Raw genomic sequence first — 18980 nt, 5'->3', positions numbered from 1 at the left:
TGCACAGCCAGTATTTCTTCTCTGAGCCACGAACCAGCCGGAGGTGTTTGCTTCCAGCGGGGAAATAAAATAACAACCAAAGCCCCACCAACCCACAACACTGCTCCCCATTATCCCTCCCCGGGGCGTTCGAGGAGAGGTGCTAAAGAAATGAAATAATGCAATATTGAGACCCCCTCTATCACCAGCGGTATCTACGTGCTCTGATAAATCGCTTGCAGCAGATGCTGCTCAAAGGCCTTGGCTGGTGGCAGAGGCTCCGCTCGCTCGCAGTGGGTAATTTAACCAGCTCCTGTGTCCTCTGCTGCAAACAGGAGAAGCTTCTGGGTCCTCCCGAGCCCCCATTGCCTCTTGCTCAGCTCCAGTGCCCAACGGGGCTCGTGTGGCCTCCGCTGATTTTATTTTGCAGCAGAGCGAGGACACAACGTGGGCACCTCCAGCCCCAGGTGCCATTGACACGATGGATCAAGGCACTGGGTTTGGGGGAAGCTGGAGGTGGTCAGCGGGATTCCCCCTGAAGGAGGGTGTCAGAAAGTTCACTTTGGGACAAGTTGATGGAGTTTTGGCACTGACATGTTTTCAGGAACCACACAGAATCCCCGAATGTCAGGGGTTGTAAGGGCCCTGGAAAGCTCATCCAGTGCAATCCCCCCATGGAGCAGGAACACCCAGCTGAGGTTCCACAGGAAGGGGTCCAGGCGGGTTTGAATGTCTGCAGAGAAGGAGACTCCACAACCTCCCTGGGCAGCCTGGGCCAGGCTCTGACACCCTCACCGGGAACAAGTTTCTTCTCCAATTTAAGTGGAACCTCCTGTGTTCCAGTTTGCACCCATTGCCCCTTGTCCTGTCACTGGTTGTCACCCAGAAGAGCCTGGCTCCATCCTCCTGACATTGCCCCTTTCCATATTGATCCCCAGGAATGAGTCCCCCCTCAGTCTCCTCTTGTCCAGCTCCAGAGCCCCAGCTCCCTCAGCCTTTCCTCACACGGGAGATGCTCCACTCCCTTCAGACAGAAGGGGTCCAGCAGAATAACCCTGGACCCCTTTTCGCTGCCCTGTGTTTCCCAGCTCCCCACGATACAAACTCCGACACGAGCCGTTAGCTGATCACAGCACCACGCTGCCGATGCTGCACCGCTGCTCTGCTCTCCCACTCCAATATTGTCCTCCCACCATTAAGCGCTGCAAACCCTGGATGAAGTTCAAGAGCGGAGATGCACTCGCAAAAATTCCCGTTTGCTGCCCTGTGACGAGCTCCCTCGAGTCCCTGCCCTGGGTCCCAGCAAAGGCTTCCAGAAAACACCACCTTTCCTCGCTGGTTTTTCTGGTTCAGCTCTTGGCTGAATCCCACGGGGGTCTGGCCGTTTGCTGCTGCCGACGGCCGTCACGCAACACCCAACAACACCCGCCATCCTGAGCCAAAACACATCTGTGCTTTTCCACCAGGACGGTTATTTATTCCTGCTTCGGAGCGTACAAAGCTTTGCCGAGCAGCCCACAGCTCCCAGCACCCCGGGGCTGGCTGTAAAACCCATAAACCGGCATTCAGGTGTTCGGATGAAATGTCGCTCTATTTACTTGTGCTTTAAAAGAGAATGATCTGGGTAGCGACAGCCCTGCAGCTCTGGCACGAATTCACAGACCGTCTTGGGCTCCGAGGAGTGAGAAGCTGAGAGCTCGGGATCTGTGGCACCGCAGCCGGTTTGTAACCTCAGAGCTGCACTTGGCCTTGACTCGTGTCCCACGACTGACCTTCTGTTGAATAAAGAGGAGACATAATTCTGGATAAACTGAGCGTTGGCATGTGAACCCAGCCTGGAACTGGGCAGCAATAGGCTGGGTTTGGGGGTGCAGTTTTGGAACAGGCAGGAACGGGAGGAGCAGCATCTCTGCCAAGCCCCGCTGCTCTGCCCGCACCCCAAGGCGAGTGCGGTGCTGCTCACAGGTTCGATCTGATCATCAGCATCCCCAGATGGGTTTCCAGATGAGTTTTGGCAGCACGATGAGCCCGTGGCTACAGCAGCCGGGTCACTCCGAGCTGGCAGGAATCACAGCGGGACAGCACACGCACGGGGCAGCGCTGGGCTCTGTTTAAAGTGCAGCTGGACAAACTGAACTCCCCCTGAGGGAGCTGCACAGCAACTCAGGAACTCTCATCCATTAAGAGATTTTGGGGTTTGGTGTGAGCAGCACCACGCTCACCCGCAGATGAGACCAAAGCACCGACTTGCCCAGCCCACCCTGTCACACGCTTACCTGGGGGCTGGTCCAGCGACGCGGGGCTCGGCAGGGAGGGGCTGCTGCGCATCCCTCTGTGCAACATCTGTGCAGCCCTCTGTGCATCTTCTATGTATCTCTCTGTGCATCTTCTGTGCAACCTCCGTGTAACCTTCTGTGCATCCTCTGTGCAACCTCTGTGGATCCTCTGCGCATCCCTCTGTGTAACCTCTGTGCATCTTCTGCGCATCCCTGTGTGCAAACTCTGTGCATCCCCTGTGCATCCCTGTGTGCAAACTCTGTGCATCTTCTGTGCATCCCCTGTGCAAACTCTGTGCATCTTCTGCGCATCCCTGTGTGCAAACTCATGCATCCCCTGTGCATCTTCTGTGCATCCCTGTGTGCAAACTCTGTGCATCCCCCGTGCATCTTCTGTGCATCCCTGTGTGCAAACTCTGTGCATCTTCTGCGCATCCCTGTGTGCAAACTCTGTGCATCCCTGTGTGCAAACTCTGTGCATCCCCTGTGCATCTTCTGCGCATCCCTGTGTGCAAACTCTGTGCATCCCCCGTGCATCTTCTGCGCATCCCTGTGTGCAAACTCTGTGCATCCCTGTGTGCAAACTCTGTGCATCCCTGTGTGCAAACTCTGTGCATCCCCCGTGCATCTTCTGTGCATCCCTGTGTGCAAACTCTGTGCATCCCCCGTGCATCTTCTGCGCATCCCTGTGTGCAAACTCTGTGCATCCCTGTGTGCAAACTCTGTGCATCCCCTGTGCATCTTCTGCACATCCCTGTGTGCAAACTCTGTGCATCCCCCGTGCATCTTCTGTGCATCCCTGTGTGCAAACTCTGTGCATCCCCTGTGCATCTTCTGCGCATCCCTGTGTGCAAACTCTGTGCATCCCCCGTGCATCTTCTGCGCATCCCTGTGTGCAAACTCTGTGCATCCCCTGTGCATCTTCTGCACATCCCTGTGTGCAAACTCTGTGCATCCCCTGTGCATCTTCTGCACATCCCTGTGTGCAAACTCTGTGCATCCCCCGTGCATCTTCTGTGCATCCCTGTGTGCAAACTCTGTGCATCCCCTGTGCATCCCTGTGTGCAAACTCTGTGCATCCCCTGTGCATTTTCTGCGCATCCCTGTGTGCATCCCCTGCACATCCCTCTGTGCAACCTCTGTGCATCCAGCCCCACAAACCTTTCCCACAGGCCGGTGTCCAACCGCAGCACCGTCCCACCAGGCCGGCCCTGGAGAGGCTTTTCTGATGGCCACAAACCTCCGTGGATGTTTCCGCTCGCCGGCTGCATCGCGGGAGAGAGCAAACTCAAACAGTTAGCAACACAACAGCTTCCACACATCAAAATGCCAATGGTAAAAATAAAGTCACCCCGCACAGACACTCCAAAAAACGGCAGGAGTTTTATTTTCCTCAGTACAGATAAACTTTACAGCAGAAGGTTTTCTTAAAAAACTATATACATACATATATAGCATTGTGCCTTTTGGTGTATGCTCCTGGAGTCTCTAGAATTGCTCGGGCAATGGGTTCACGTCTCTGCAGCACGGACGAGATCTGAGCGATTCCTTCAATCACGAGAGAACGATGCTACACATAAAACCAAGTCAGTCCGGGCACCGTCGTTTCGAGGTGTCAAATTGCTTTAAACACCGTTTTGCAGCACAAACAGAGCGCACGTCTTATTCAGAGACACGATGAGTCAGCTCCGCCCGTCCGCGATACCTTATCACAATAACATTTAGGGTAAAAAACATCGAATCTAAGTTAAGAGTCACTCAGCTGTTTGCTAATAAATCCTTACAGCCCACAAAGAGGGTTTTCCTTTTTATTTTCTCTTTTTTCTTTAAGAGTTACAAAGAGCTACCCGGGGAATGAATTAGTGTTTCAAAACCAAGTTACAAATCTATAAAACAGATTAGTATACTTCACATAAGGCCGCAAACACTGCAAACTGTCGCTGAGACTATTTAGGATCATTAAACTTAATCTTTTAATTAGCATAAGCTTTATACCTCCATTACTTATGTTCAATTCCTGATGAAAACAGCGTCCCCAGGCTCCCGGGGGAAGATGATCGGGTGCTGCTGGATGGGGCACCTCTCGCTAATTAAACACCCAGTGATTGGTCTTGCCTAATCCAATTCCACTGGAGTCTATTGAGCGAACAACAATCAGTTTTGAGACAATAAAAAGGCACGAACGGCCCAACCCGCTCAGCAGTGTGAAGAACACAGATCTATTGAGTTCCCCCAACTTCCAACAAATGGGAAATCCCTGGTGGTTTTGCTTCTAAAGTCAACGCAGCCTTAATATTCCGAGTGGCACCAGTGAGTGACCAGCTCGGAATCGCCCCTGCAGCATTGCTGGTTTGGCTTTTTTTGGGTAAATAGCTTCTGAAGAGAAGTTACAGGCACTGCTTACCTTGACAATTCGGACCATTGCTTTCAGTTCAAGTTTTAAAGTGCAATATAGAGTCTTTGGGTTCAAATAAAAGGGTCAATTCCCGTATGAAGCTGGTGAAGCAGCAGCCAGAACCCGCCGGGGTGACCGACAACTGTGAGAGTGTCGCAGACACCCGCAACAAAAGCAAGAGCTCTGCTACCCCCTGCATTCTAACGCTGGGGATCTCCCCTCCGCCTCGGCGCGGGTCAAACCCAGCGTATTAGTAACAGTTGTGCTTGCAATCGCATTTGCATCTGCAGAGCTTTGTCTAGAAGAGGCCCCGCAGAGCGCCTTTGGTGTTGCATAGTCTGTCTGCAGAGAGGAACAGGCACTGCTGAAGGTTCATCCCTGGTATATCGCCACCTAATCCTGTGGATGCTCTACACACCTTCCAATAATCAATGTAAACCGTAACGGCTGTGAATAAATACGCTCAAGAGCATCTTGTGGTTTAGATAAAAGCAAGGTATAAAAATCTGCGTTAGATTCCTAAAGCTTTGGTCTAAACTGTGCTGTAACGTCATCTGAGTTGGTGAAGAGCGCTCAGAGGAGTCCCTGGTGTACAGCACCCGAAACGGCACCATTCGGCCCACAGATTGTAGTGGTTGCTCTCTTGTCAGCTCTTCGACGCGTGTGACCTCAAAACATGAACAGATCGTCCTTCTCGCCCGCGGTGGAGTCCGTTTGGTTCCAGTCCCCGGGTGAGAGCGTCCCCGCGCTCTGGATGTCCTGAGCCGTCAGCCCCGTGTCGAGGACGTGAGGGTTCGTTCTGGACCGAGCCAGCCTGAGAGAAGCAGAAAGAACATAAACCCGCGTGGTTTACGGCCAGGATGCTCCATGCATCCGTAATGCCGAACCCTCACTGCAGGTCTGCGTTTCAAAATCCTCCGATGGAGCGAAATAACTCAGCGAGGGGAGAGCCGGCACGTAACGCCTGCAGCGCACACTCAGGTTTCTTGCAGCTTTATGATAACATTTCCCCTACAGGCATTCAGGGAATTTGCAGCCTGGCCGTCCCGTATATCAATGGTCTGGCAGAACGCGCCGTTCGCCTCCCCCCGAGCTGGGATCTTATCTCAGCGTTGAGGTTTTGCTGACCCAAGGAGCAGCGTTACAGACACAAAAACCGAGTCATGGCGTTGCCATTGTGTCTGTAAGGCTGCCCCTGTAAACCGCTGCACCCAGCTCACCCACCCAACATCGCGCCTTTTGCTTACAATTGCAGTCGCCGTGAAGCCAGGATTAGTGCCATTCCTCTTTGGATTTCCAGAAGTACTCCAAGGCTCATCCATAACCACAGCAGCACTATCAACGATCACTAAATCTCCCCCGATCACCATCCTCCTCATAACACCCCACTCACCAGACCCAACTCTACCAACCCCCTGGCTATCACCTCGGCAGCCCTAGGAGGCTGAACAGGACTAAACCAAACCCAAATCCAAAAAACCCTGGCTTTCTCCTCCATCTCTCACATGGGCTGAATAGCAATCACCATTATCTACAACCCAAACCTCACCCTACTGACTTTCTACCTATACACCCTAATAGCTACCACAGTATTCCTCACCCTTAGCACAACCAAAACACTCAAATTAACAATAATAATAATCTCATGAACAAAAGCCCCCATGTTGAACGCAACCCTAATGCTAACCTTACTTCCACTAGCAGGCTTTTTCCCAAAATGACTTATAAAAGAACTTACTAAGCAAGAAATAACCACAGCAGCCACAACCATGGCCATACTCTCACTACTTGGACTATTCTACCTCCACCTCGCATACTACTCAACCATAACCTCCCACCCAACACCGTAAACCACATAAAACAGTGACATACGAATAAAACAACAAACACCCTCATTGCCATCCTAACCTCCTCAACTACGCTACTCCTTCCACTCTCCCCTATAATCCTCACTGCCCTTTAGAATCTTAGGATCGATCTAAACCAAAGGCCTTCAAAGCCCGGCCCAAAGATTTAACTCTTTGGGTTAACACCCTGCAGGACTCTGCTGCTGTTTAATAACCCGCAGGATCAGCTTTAATGGGGCTTCATCTCATATATTTCGCAAAACCCCACAAGCCCCGGTTCGTTGTCGTGTTGTTAAATACCTGGATGGAAACGCAACGCTGCAGCATCAGTTCTCCCAGGGCCAAAAGCTTAGCTCAAATATTTGGTGTTTCACCCAGAGGTGTCGAATAAGGTTCAGACTAAATCAGCCACATGTGTGTTTGCTAATGAAAACCAACCAGCGATGGTTTTGCGGCAGGGACGGGGGTGGATGAACAGAGCAGATACCGAGCCACCCGAAGGCCGAGGGTGACGCGAGAGCTCGGCATCCAGCAACGCCAAAGGACCGCAATCAACATCTGCTTAATTAAGCAGGGCAGAGGTGAGGAGAACAGACAATATGAAGACGTAAATTCAAGCGGTCCCTTTATCAAACGCGACCTGGGACAGGGCTGCCATGGAAATGGAAGCTGTAAATCGCTCCTCAGAGCCCAGCGAGACGCAAGGTCCGTGTGCTCGGGGCCGAGCGTGCGGCTTTCGCAGCGCTGCAAGTCCCGGTGGGGACGAGCGGCTCTCGGGGAGGTGACGGTGTCAGCTCAGCCCTGTGACGGTCCCACTCCCTCTTTCACCGCCTCTCTGCTGCCTGGAGCACCCGCACCCACGGCAGTTTTGCCCAAACCACGGCAAAACTCACCCGAAAGAAACCACATTTGTTTAACGTTGCTGGATTGCCCGGCGTGCAGCGAGGCTCGTAACGCGGACTGGAAAGCGAACTGAGCTGCGGGAAGCGACGGCCACGGGCTCTGAACGTGCTCCGGCGCACAAGTTCATAACCGGTGTGGCAGAGTCACCCTGATGGAGCCGTGGCTGTGACAGGGACCGGCTGCTGGTTTGGGGACAGATGGGGACGAGGTCCCAGGGTTTGTCCAAACCTCACGGAGAGGGGAGGGGGAAGAAAGTCCCCAGTGCCAGAAGCTGGGACCAGCACCACCACAGTCATCACAGGGGCTGGAAACAGGCAGGTCAACCCGCCCCGGCAAGCAGAAGCAGACACGCCAACTGCTTGGGGAATTCAATTCCCTATCACATACAGCCTCTCTCCATCCTTAAAAGGTTGTCAAAATATTTGGCTTATCAGCCAGCCTCAAAGCCTATCTTTCAATTAACAGCCGAGGCACTGATGGGGCAGCTGCCTAGGTCAGATCGCGGTGGCTGATGAGATTAGCGGCGTTATTAAAACCCAGTCGCTACTCAAGTCCCCCTGGGCCAGTCCCTGGTGGCGAGAACTTGTAAAGGGAGCCATTAGAATTACCTTGAAAACGCCTCGTCGAGCCCATCATCCATTTCCTTTGTTAAAGAGATAAAAAGAGAGAGAGAGCAGTTGCTAAGAGAACCCACAAAAGAGCATTTAGAGATCTCGCTCCGCACTTGATCACGGCAGATAATAATAAATGTATATATTGACTTCCGAGCGCCCAAAGCAACACTCGGGGATCTGCCTCCTCGGGTAGGTTTTATCCCACCCTCTGCACAAGGTGAGAGGTGGAAGTCTGGGTGGTCCCGGCATCCTTGGAGCCGCCCCAGGGCTGGGGTCCCCTGGGTTTGGGGACACCGCGCTCCCCTCGCAGCCCAGGGATGGGGCAGGGACTTGGCTCTTTCCCATTGTCTCCAAACCAAGCTAATGAGGCTTGATCTGGCCCATCAGCTGGAGCGCGTCGTGCTCTGGGATTAACCACAGCCCACACAACCAGGACACACTGCGATGAGGAGGGACCCGCACAGAGCTCGGTACGATGCTCCAGGGGTCCCTTGGGGCTTTTTGGGGTCAGGAACATGGAAAACATCTCACAGGGGGACCCCGCACTGCTGGGCAGTGACTCTGGGATCCTTCATCTCTGAAGGTTTCCCAGGGAAAGGATTTGAGGTGCTCGGGGAGGAAAGGTTTCTGTGCGGGAAGGTGGCTCTGCTACGGACACTCGACTATTCCCAAAACCTTCCGATGCACTTACAGACTTAATGTAATATGTAAAGTACGAAAGCTCTGCAAGAAAGGAGGGATCGGAGAGCGGCGATAAACCTCCAGGATTTGATATGACTTACACTTGATCTTCAGGTTTAACCTGAAAAGCCTCAGGCTCGGACCCAACAGACTCAAGAAAAGGCTGCAGGAAAAGGCCTTTACCATTCAATTCTCCAAAATTTGGTGCATTTCCAAAGAGGGCAAGGTGGTGGGGATGAGGTCCCAGGTCAAGCGGGGCTCGAGGAATGAGCCCCAGCCCACTTGGGCATGGAGGAGATTCCCCTACAGATACACACGGGCTGGGTGTTATTTTCTATTAGTGGTCCATGAAACAATTAAACCAGATGACTGAGGACCTTTTAGAGCAGCCATCCGTGCCCACACAAGATACAGCTGCAAACGAGAACGAGGGAAAAATAAGAGCAATAATGAACAAAAATATCACCTGGTTTTAGCGAACAGTAAGCAAAAGGCATCAGCGCAACGATTTTTTGCCCTGAACGGAGCGGTTAGGTGGTCTCTCAATTAAGTGACAAAGCACTGAGAAACGCTGCTCCGGAATAAGCAATATTTCATTATCTGACAGCAGCGTTTCTCAGAGTGCCTCGCAGTCTCGATCATTTATTTACAGAGCCTAAAAAGGGCAGTGGGTACTCGAACACTGATCGATCATTCTGAGCAGGACACCGAAAACCTGTGCGAGCCGCCCCGGAGCTCCCGGGGGGTTACCCAAGAAAAACCCCCGCAATGGGACCTGGAACGCATGAGATGGAGGTGGTGTCGCACCCCCCGGCTCAGCAGATGTCACGGTGCCCCAGGCACACGCTTACCCACACCACGTTGTTATTTACGGAGGAGCTGGGCCCAAACATGCTGTTATCTAAGTGCGGGGGGTTCGCGCTGCTGGTCAGGGCTGATTTGGCAGGATCTTCTAAATCCAGCAAGTTCTCCGTGGCTGCTGCTGTGGAAAGAGCAGAGAGGGAATGAGGTTGGGGAGGGGAAAACAGAGATGGCACGACACCAAGCCTTTTAGCAGCCATCGCTTCAAGAGGGGAATCAAAGGGTTGCACCCAATTCCTTCAGGATGGCCCCAAATTTTAGCATGCAGGAGATGCGTTCACCCCAGCTGGGGATGTGGGTTCAGCCTGAGTGATTTGTGATGCTCAGTTTGGGCACCTGAAACCCTCTGGACAGGGATGCAGGAAAGGATTGAACCGCTCGCCCCTCCAGCAGCCATCAGGGGAGGCATCAGTGCTGATGTCCAGGGTGAGGCAGGACAAGCTGAGACACCCCAAGCCAGGGCTTCCCAACCAGGGACACCCCAACTCGGGACATCCCAACCCCAGGACACCCCAACTCTGGACACTCCAACCCAGGACACCCCAACCCTGGACACCCCAAGCCCAGGACACCCCAACTCTGGACACTCCAACCCAGGACACCCCAACCCCAGGGTGGGCACAGACCCCAGGCGATACCCTCAGCTCAGCCCGCAGCATCAATCCAGCATCTTACAAAGCTGCATCATCACTGGACAGCACTGAGGGCAAACCCTGCACTGGGTGACGAGCGGTTTGTAGCCTGGGGGCCGCGGGGACACGCGGGCTGGGCTGTTCGCTCCCCATCACCCAGCACAAGGGCGATGCAGACGTGGCCCCCAGCACCCCCAGGCAGACACCAGAGCCCAGTCCTGCACCCCTAGCAGCCCCTGGCTCTGTTTATCCCCACATGGCACCGCTTGTGACGGATGCCTCCAGTCCTCGGCCTTCACACGAAGAAACGAGATGTGCCAGCCTGGAAGGAAGCCCAGTTTAATGCTATTTTCCTCTGCGCCAAATCCTCTTATCTCCATGGCCAGCATGGAGGAGAGATTAGCCTTTTGTCCCACTTCTCCCTGGCTACGCGTCTTGCGTTTCAGCGGCAGCAGAGGACCCACGGCCTGGCACTGAATTATGAGGTCTTAAAATGTAATTGTTTTATTTTCACATGCCTTTCCTTCCTTAGGGGAGCCGGAGACAGAGCGGCACCTGCATGTCTAACTCCTTCAGCCGAAGGGATAGCAAGCGTTCTGGGTCCAAGACGAACCCAAAATCAAATTCGAGATGTGTGGGTCCACGCTAAGCTCATAAGGACATTATGGCCAATTTGCTTTGGGCAGAAGTAAATGGATTTGGGGTGGCAGCAGCTGCGTACGAGGGGCTGCATGAGATACTTAAGGGGCAGGCGGAAGGATGGCGGCCACCACACCCCAAGTCGTCTGCAAGGGCAACATCGCCGCTCCAACAAAAGCGTTTGCTCCTCGCTGGTCTTCAAAGTCACATCCAAGGAAAAGCCCGTGGACCTGGGGCTGTTCCCATCCCTGCCCCCAAGGCCAAGCTCTGCAGTCGGGGACTTACGTGTGCCGGGACGGGCAGGGGCTTCCGAGCTGGGGCTGCTGGGCCCTTCTCCTTCCAAGATGGACCTTTCCCGCTTCTCCTTCTCTGCAAAAGAACGAGACCCCGTCACTGCCCATGGGGAGCTTCCCCGCAAGCCTTAGGGAGGAGGCACAGAGGGGACAGCTAGGATGGGCCACCGAGTCTCCTCTGTCCGCAGCAGCCCAGGCTCTGCGTATGTTTTACAACCTCATCAAGCGAAAACCCCGCAGCGCCAGCGCTGAGGTGCCAGACAGCACCAGGACTCCACATCCCGCTCGCGAGACGGAAACGCAGCCAAAACTCGGCTGGATTTACAAGGTTGTCGAGAGAAACCTAGAAGATGCCTTAAATCACAGCAGAGCTTGGAGCGGGCTTCGTGTGGAGGGTGAGGGGAAAAGGCACTCGAAAGCTGGGAAAAACCCAAAGTCAGCCCTTGAATTTTTGGGTGAAGAGCGGGAAGAAAGAAGAAAGACTCACCTTCCTTAGCCGCTTGCCAGAACTCGAATGCGATTTTGAAGGCCTGGGCTACAGTGAGGGTGACGGCTTGTGCCTGCAAAGACAGCGGCGAGCAGCACGTTAATAGTGGGTTAACCTCGGGCGGATTTACACCATTTGGAGGTTTTGCTTTGCAGATTCACGTTAACCTGGGTCCAAACAGTCCTCACACTCCCTGCCTGGCTGGGGAAGCAGCAAATATTGATGGAAGCAGAGATTTTGCCCATGTCTGCTCGTTGCAGACACATCTTTAGGTGTAACGGGACGGTGGAAGAGCAGGGATGCGGCTGTCACAGGCGCCGCGCTGATGGATGGGGACACGAGATGCTCCTGACCGCAGGGGACCTGCAGCTCGCCATGTGTAGATCTCTGTTTTGGGACGCAAGTGCCACACGGCCCCAGGACCATCCTCACGGCTCCAGGGCTGAGCATCACCCACCAGAACCAGCAGCATCGCAAAGGGAAGCGGCACCTGGACCACACCAGAGCTCCATGTGCTTCTCACAACCACACACACGAGGATGCTCCAAGAGCAACAGCAAAGGGGGAAAACACCACGAAACCGCAGCTCTCCCCAGGAGGGAGCAATCCCGGGGGCAGAACGAAGGATATCTCGGGGTCGATCCCGCGTTACTGTGGCGTCTTGCTGGCTTAGACCAGCAGTGTGACCTTATTTTCATAGAATCACAGAATCATTTTGGTTGGAAAAGCCCCTCAAGATCATCAAGCCCAACCATAACCCACCCCTGGCCCTGCCCCATGTCCTGACAACCTCATCTACACACCAGCCAGGGCAGCAGGAGCGGGGACACCTTCACCTTCAGTCCCTCCCCACACCATTAAACCACAGCGTTAAACCCCCCCCACCACCTTAAATAGCCCGAGTTGCTGGAGATGTATAAATAGCGCCATAAATGCCGCTTTCATTAGGAGAAGGCAGCGCCCACGAGCAGTTCAAGTGCAAGGAGATAACAACTTACACTCCGCAAGGCTGGCGAGCCACACGAGCCTTGAGCCACGCGTTGGTTTTACCAAGTCGCAAACTAAACCAACCCAGATCTGGGTCCTCAACCCGCAGCCCTGGAATGGAGATGTGGGGGGAGCACCAATGGGGCACGGGCGTCCCCCCAAATCCAGGTGCTCCTGCATAAGAGCTCTCAGTGTCAATTAAGCTTTGCAAAGCAGGAGAGCTCATCTGAATGTCGGAGCTATTTACATCCTTGATGGAAGCGCGAACGCTTTATGGCAAAAACTTAAATATGGTAATTAAGTATGAAACTCCTCACAGCTGTTTACAATTTCAGCTGTCACTTCTGAATCAAGTTTAATAGGCCCAGCTACCATTGAGAATTAGCCATGAACTAAAAATATGGACTAATTATATGCTTGTGACTGCTGGCTGTGCGTACACTCAGGGAGCCTGCCCTGGGAGCAGAGCATCGTCTGACCAGCATGATGTTCATGCATTTAAAAACAAGAAAAAAAATACATAGTTTTTTGCCACAAAAGGCCTTGGAGAACTTTATTTGGAGGGAGACCCCCCGAGCTGATGTGCCACTGAGATAATTCCTTTAGCATTGGTGAGATTTAAATTCTAATTTGCGGAGCGAGGCTTATCTAGGCCGTGCAAGGATGGGAGTGCACGCTGCGGAAAGGAGAGACAACTTGTAGCTTCCATTATTCTCTCCCTGGAGAAAAAACCGCTAGGAGAAGTGTAGAATATTAACAGAGCTGTGGCTGCTGTGCTCCGGGCACAGGGACACTCATAGGGACCCAGGAACCATCCCGCTGGGATCACAGAGTCACAATGTCAGGGGTTGAAGGGCCCTGGAAAGCTCATCCAGTGCAATCCCCCATGGAGCAGGAACACCCAGCTGAGGTTCCACAGGAAGGGGTCCAGGCGGGTTTGAATGTCTGCAGAGAAGGAGACTCCACAACCTCCCTGGGCAGCCTGGGCCAGGCTCCGACACCCTCACCCCCAACAAGTTTCTTCTCAAATTTAAGTGGAACCTCCTGTGTTCCAGTTTGCACCCATTGCCCCTTGTCCTGTCACTGGTTGTCAAATGCTCTGGGTGGGAATGGATCTCGGGAGGTTTGTGTCCCTGCAGATCCGGGAGATCCTGCCCTCTGCTCCTGCATTGCAACAGGCACCAGGGGAAGGATTTCTGGGGGCAGCGGGTCTGACCTGCCTTTCAACAGCAAGAAATGGAAACCATAGAACCATTTTGGTTCGAAGAGACCCTCAAGCTCAGGGTCCAACCCTTAAGCCAGCCCTGGCACTGACCCATGTCCTGAGAACCTCATCTCCGCAGCCCGGCGGGGGAGTTCAGGTGCAGGGCTGGGTGCTCTCAGCACCACCCCAGCTGATACAATGGGCTGAATCCAGCCCAGCGCTGCACCCGCCCCAGAGCGTGACGGCAGCCGGGGTGGGTGCTGGGGCAGGGCCCCCTGCTCTAACGGGGGCAGAGCCGTTATCTCAGCAGCGCAGCCCCCTCTCTGCTTCCTCCTCCTACAGCCACATCCCCAGTTCTTCCTCTGGACTGACCATTTTCCGTTTGGTACAGAGGAACGCATGGCACTCCAGGTTCTCATTGAGCTGGTTCTGGGCAATGTAGGCAAACACTTTATCGTGGATCTTGTCTGCCGTGCAGTAGGATATCCTGAAAGACAGAACGAAACGTCTTGTCCGGGGCACCGCGTGCGAGGGGGATCAACCAACCCTCCTCTGAGCTGCCGGCGAGCGTCTGCCCCAGGGCCAGCGGGGAGGGCACGGGAACGTCACCGGGATTCACTGAACTCCTTCCCAAAGCTGAGGAGTCGATGCTGCTGGATTGAGCGTAAGAGAAGCCCAGAGCAGCTCCCGCAGCCATGGTGTGAACTGCACGGATAACACACAGAGCCGGAGAGAAGAGAACACCTTTCAGCTCGTGGGAAAGGACAGGTTAGAGACGGCAAAGGCTCTGCCTTCAGAAGAGACTCCGGAAGATGTTCTTTAAAGGAGAAGCTCGCAAGGAGAAAGAATGACTTGTTCTCAGTCTACGATTTAATCTCGAGGCTCAAAGCAGGGAAGGAAATGGATGTGCCTCCCGGTGAGCAGAAAAGCCAAAGAGAAGACAGCAGGGGTGTTAGAGGAAAGCCCTGGGGCTGCATCAGTCCCACATCCACAGCCCATCCGGGACGCACTGACCTCAGCCGACTGACTGGGGGATGCTCGGACACAAGCGCTGACCAAAGGAGCAGGATGTTAAAGCACCCGAGCAGAATTTAAGGCAGCATCTAAAAATCCCAACCTCCCAGCTCCGCCTGTTTCTACAGCAGCACCGCGATCCCGAGCTCGGTGCGACCGCACTCGTGGCCGCTCGGCACAGCTCTGCCCCTCAGGGCTGGGGCTCAGCAGCCACGGGTGTACGCGACTGCTTAGTCTGCAGTGCAGAAAAGCAAGCGGGTTAGTTGGGTAGAGAGAGCAAACCCAGCGCTCCCCACCCCAGGTTTAGCCAAGGGGCACGGAGCAGCAGGCGAAGGACACATCTGTGCTGCACACACAGGACACTTCCAGGCTCATCACATCTTCCCCCACCTCTGGCTGGACGCTTATTGTACCAGATATAAATTTACCTTAAATTTAGCAACTACCCATCTTTCCCTCCCCATTGCTTCCCATCGAGACAGTGAGACATCAGCTGAGCAGGGGTGGGGACTGGAGCAGACACCCACTCAGGTGCGTCCCGTAACCCACCTGTATATGGAGACGTTCTCGATCAGCTCGTTCGTTCCGCTGTCGTTCAACACGATCCCTCTGGGCGAGACTTTCAGAGTCACTTTCTGCAGTTTCTTTCCACTCGCTTTCGCCTTTGGAAGGAAAAGAGGGAGAGGAAAGTTACAGGCTTTTGACATCGATACATCCAAAGGTACACGAGCAGAGATTTGTGCTACCTAATAGGCATATTAACAGCGCTTGTTAGTACTAAAGGCTGAATTTACTACCAGGTGTGATAAGGCACTCGTTAAAACTTCTCCTTCCCTGAAGCAGTGATTTTTGCTGGATTAATGAGGCACGGACACAAACCCCCCAGCCCACAGCACGGGAGGTGCTTCCAGCCCAGCCCCTCCACAAGATGATTTCTCTTATTTATGAGCCTCGTGCGTTCGGCTCCCTGGGGACCTCACTTGAGCCACATCCAGACCAGCCGGCAGTCGGTCCTGGGCTCAGCCCAGGGCTTTTATTTAAAGCCTCCACTCTCGGTTGGTCAGAGCAGACGTGAAAGGCTCCGCCAGCGGCTCCTGTTTCACATGAGAGCTCCCCTGCCGTCCAGCCCAGCACACGCCAGGGACGGATCTGTCCTTACCCAGCACAGTTCACCACCCCATTGAGTTTTACGACAGTTAACTGTACGATTGGGTCTTTGCCTTGTTCAGTTTTATAAGGGCTTAAAGAAGCGTTAATTTTACATGGAGCCTGGTGAGCAGGGCCTCCAGGGAGCCTCGGTGTTAGAGGATGGAGGAAAATCGGTCCCTCTGCATCAGAGCTTAGAGTGGCTGCACGTGCTCAGAATCGGAGCAAGGTGTCCTGATCCCTTCTCCTCTAAACCCTCCAAATCCCGGGAAGGAAAACCCAGAGCTGTGTGCCAGCTCTGGGTCACACGCTGGCCGCGCTCCAAACGCCGCCGCTGCCGCGCACGGGGAGCGATGGCCCTGGGGACGGCCGATTCCAGCGGGTCACAGCCTGCTCCCACACCCAGGGTCGCCCAACGCTTATCAAGGGAACCAGAGCTCAGACACATAACGCCAGCTGCCCCATCCACGGGCTGGGGCTGGTCCCGAAGGTTTCCCAGTGCCACCATCTGCATTTCTACCCTGGACCTGCAATCCTGACACCTGCAGATGGACAGAGCTGCCTCCAGACCCACGGCTTCTGAAACTCGTCCCCTGTGACAATGCTTGTTTGAGCACAGGAGATAGAGCTCTGCCCCAGCACAGACACTCACGGTGGCCACGATCCTCTTGATGGCGGCTGCAGAGAGCTCCTCTCCCTTGGGCTGCTCCACCAGCGTCATGCCCATGTATTTGAGGCTGAAGAGCATCCCCTCCAGCAGCGTCTCACGGGTATCGGTCCAATTCTCCGGGAGCTCTAGAGAGGCAACAAAGAGGCTCTGAGATTCCCAAATACACCGGGATACCCATCAAGCCCCAAGGAAGGGTTTAGGTATGAGCACGATGGTTTAGCTACCGCCTGGACCCCTGTCCTCAAGTGTCTGGGAGCTCCTGGTGCTTCACCTCCTTGGGGGAAGAACAACCCCCCAAAATATTTTCCATAAGCCACAGCAAATGGCAGCAACTCTTTGAGATCCATCAGCTCCTCGGTTTAATCGTGAGTGCCGAGGCCCACACCATAACCAAGGGGATCCCCAGCAGGGGAGGGCTCGGTGCCACCCCACACAGGACAATGACCCGACCCTGTGCAAACCATCACCTGCCCGCAGAGGCTAAGCCAGGATTTGCCGCGAGCTAAGCCCATGCAGAGCCGCAGGGACCCAGGTGATGTGCTGCCACTTGCTAAATCCGTCACCAACAGCCCCCAGGAGCCCATCGTGGGGGTGAAGCTTCACCAGGGTGGATTCTGCTCTCCCCTCAGACCACCCTTACGCACTGGGGGTGGGAAAGAGGGTCCTAAACACAGAGATACGTTTGGGACCAAGCTGGAAGTCAGGTGGGTGTTTCTAAGCCTGGAATTGCACTGCAGGATCTAATCTCCAGTCACTGAGCTGATAACCCAGGCTCTGCAGGTGTCATGTTTAAGGAAGGTGTTGCTTTGAGTAGCAGGGAACAAACCACAGCCCTCCCGAGCCCTGGGGAGCAACAGGGCTCGCGGAGTCCAAAACGCGTCCCTGAAGGCTCCAGCCTCCCCCGAGCAATGGAGCCAAACTTCGCAGCTCCCTGCAAGTGTGCGGCAGGAGGGCAGGGCGGCGGGGACACGGCGGGGGACACGCACCCCTGGGGACACCGCGGGTGACTCAGCCTGCCGGCAAAGGCGAGACGGGAGATAAACCATGAACCCGGCACCGCTCCCAGCGGGGCTGCTCCCCACTTCCCGACCGCGGCGGGACCGGCTCGCCCAGGGCCATCGATCCCATGACGGAGCCGGCGGTGGGACGAGGCCAGAAACCGCCCGACGGGCTCCAGCCCTCGGCCTGGGGGGCCGGGACAGCCCCCCAACCACCCACCCCGCTGTTGCACGGGGGAAGGGTGCAGGGGAAGGCGGGTGCGAGTGGGGGGCAACAAGAGGGGTGAAAAAAGGAGGAGTGAAGCAGAAAGGGGGTGCGGGGGGCATGGAAAAAAAGCGGGGAGAGCAGACAGGGCTAGACCTGGTTAAATGGGGACGCGGAAAGGAAGAAGAGGAGGCTCAAAGTGGGAGAAAAGTGGGTGCGGGGGGGAGGGGGGGGGGCGAGAAGCGGGATAAAGGCGGGAAGGTTGCGGGGGGATGCGGGACAAGGGGAGAAGCGCTGGGGCTCACTCTTGTGTCGGCCGCCGGCCCAGGCGGGTTTGTGGACGCTGGGGCTCCGCAGCAGGGCCCGACCCGCCGACTTGAGCGCGTCCATCCCGCTCCCGGCCCCGGTCCCGGCGCAAACTTTCCTGCGGCGCCAGCGCTGACCGCGTCCGGGGGCGGGGTCCGTATGCAAATCGAGGCGCCGTGACGTCAACGGCCACGCCCCATACCCGACCACGCCCCTCGGGTGCGTCCCCGGAGCTGCGGGGTGGTCCGCACTGTGTGTGCGCGGAGCTGGGGGGACACAGAGCGCTGCGGGGACCTGGGGGAGCCCCGAAAGCTGCGGCTCCCCCCGAGATGCGGGGATCTGGTGCTCCCCATAGTTTCTCCACTGGAGACCCCCCGAGATCCCCACCCTGCAAACACCTGCGGGGGGCAGCGAACAGCAGCTCCGTGGGGGTCTCGTCTTTCCCATGGGGGTCCCACCTTTCCCACGGCATCCCCCACTTTTCCCATGGGGTCCCCACCTTTCCCACGGGGGTCTCATCTTTCCCACGGAGTCCCCCACCTTTCCCATGGGGTCCCACACAGGTTTGGGGCAGAAAACCCCTCCCCAGATCTCCACGACCCAAATTGCCCCATTTCGGCAACAACCAACAAAGTTGTGTTAGCTGGGATGAGAAAATGCGGTATATTTCAATATTGTGTTTGATGAAGGTTGGCTGGAGCACACACCACCCCCTGTCACCGTGGCTTTCAACTCAGCCTGAACATAATTGTATGGAAGATTAAGGCCCTCAAAGGCTTTCCGAAATTAAAGGGATAATAATGAGGAGGTTAAACCCCATATTTAGGATTTGTAGAATAATGC

General features: G+C 55.0%; 1 protein-coding gene and 1 pseudogene across 2 annotated transcripts; one reads left to right on the top strand and one right to left on the bottom strand.

Moving 5' to 3' along the window:
* Nucleotides 1–3619: 3619 nt before the first annotated feature.
* LDLRAP1 (low density lipoprotein receptor adaptor protein 1) lies at nt 3620–18291 on the bottom strand. Of its 2 annotated transcripts, none has more exons than XM_065857231.2 (9): nt 18137–18291; nt 16611–16753; nt 15362–15474; nt 14171–14285; nt 11608–11680; nt 11113–11196; nt 9547–9677; nt 8009–8043; nt 3620–5464 (listed from the first exon to the last, which is right to left on the bottom strand). In XM_065857231.2, exons 1-9 carry the CDS (start codon nt 18219–18221, stop codon nt 5320–5322), a joined length of 924 nt encoding a protein of 307 aa, XP_065713303.1. In that variant the 5' UTR covers nt 18222–18291; the 3' UTR covers nt 3620–5319. The 2 variants fall into 2 exon arrangements, with proteins under 2 accessions (XP_065713303.1, XP_065713304.1); XM_065857232.2 differs by having other exon boundaries at nt 9547–9674.
* LOC136112646 (NADH-ubiquinone oxidoreductase chain 2-like) lies at nt 5529–6613 on the top strand (annotated as a pseudogene).
* Nucleotides 18292–18980: the final 689 nt, after the last annotated feature.

The sequence above is a fragment of the Patagioenas fasciata genome, chromosome 25, assembly GCF_037038585.1.
Source record: "Patagioenas fasciata isolate bPatFas1 chromosome 25, bPatFas1.hap1, whole genome shotgun sequence".
In the NCBI taxonomy this organism is placed as follows: domain Eukaryota; kingdom Metazoa; phylum Chordata; class Aves; order Columbiformes; family Columbidae; genus Patagioenas; species Patagioenas fasciata.
Note: the sequence above shows the minus strand (reverse complement) of the source record. Positions and strands in the feature narration are given on the sequence as shown.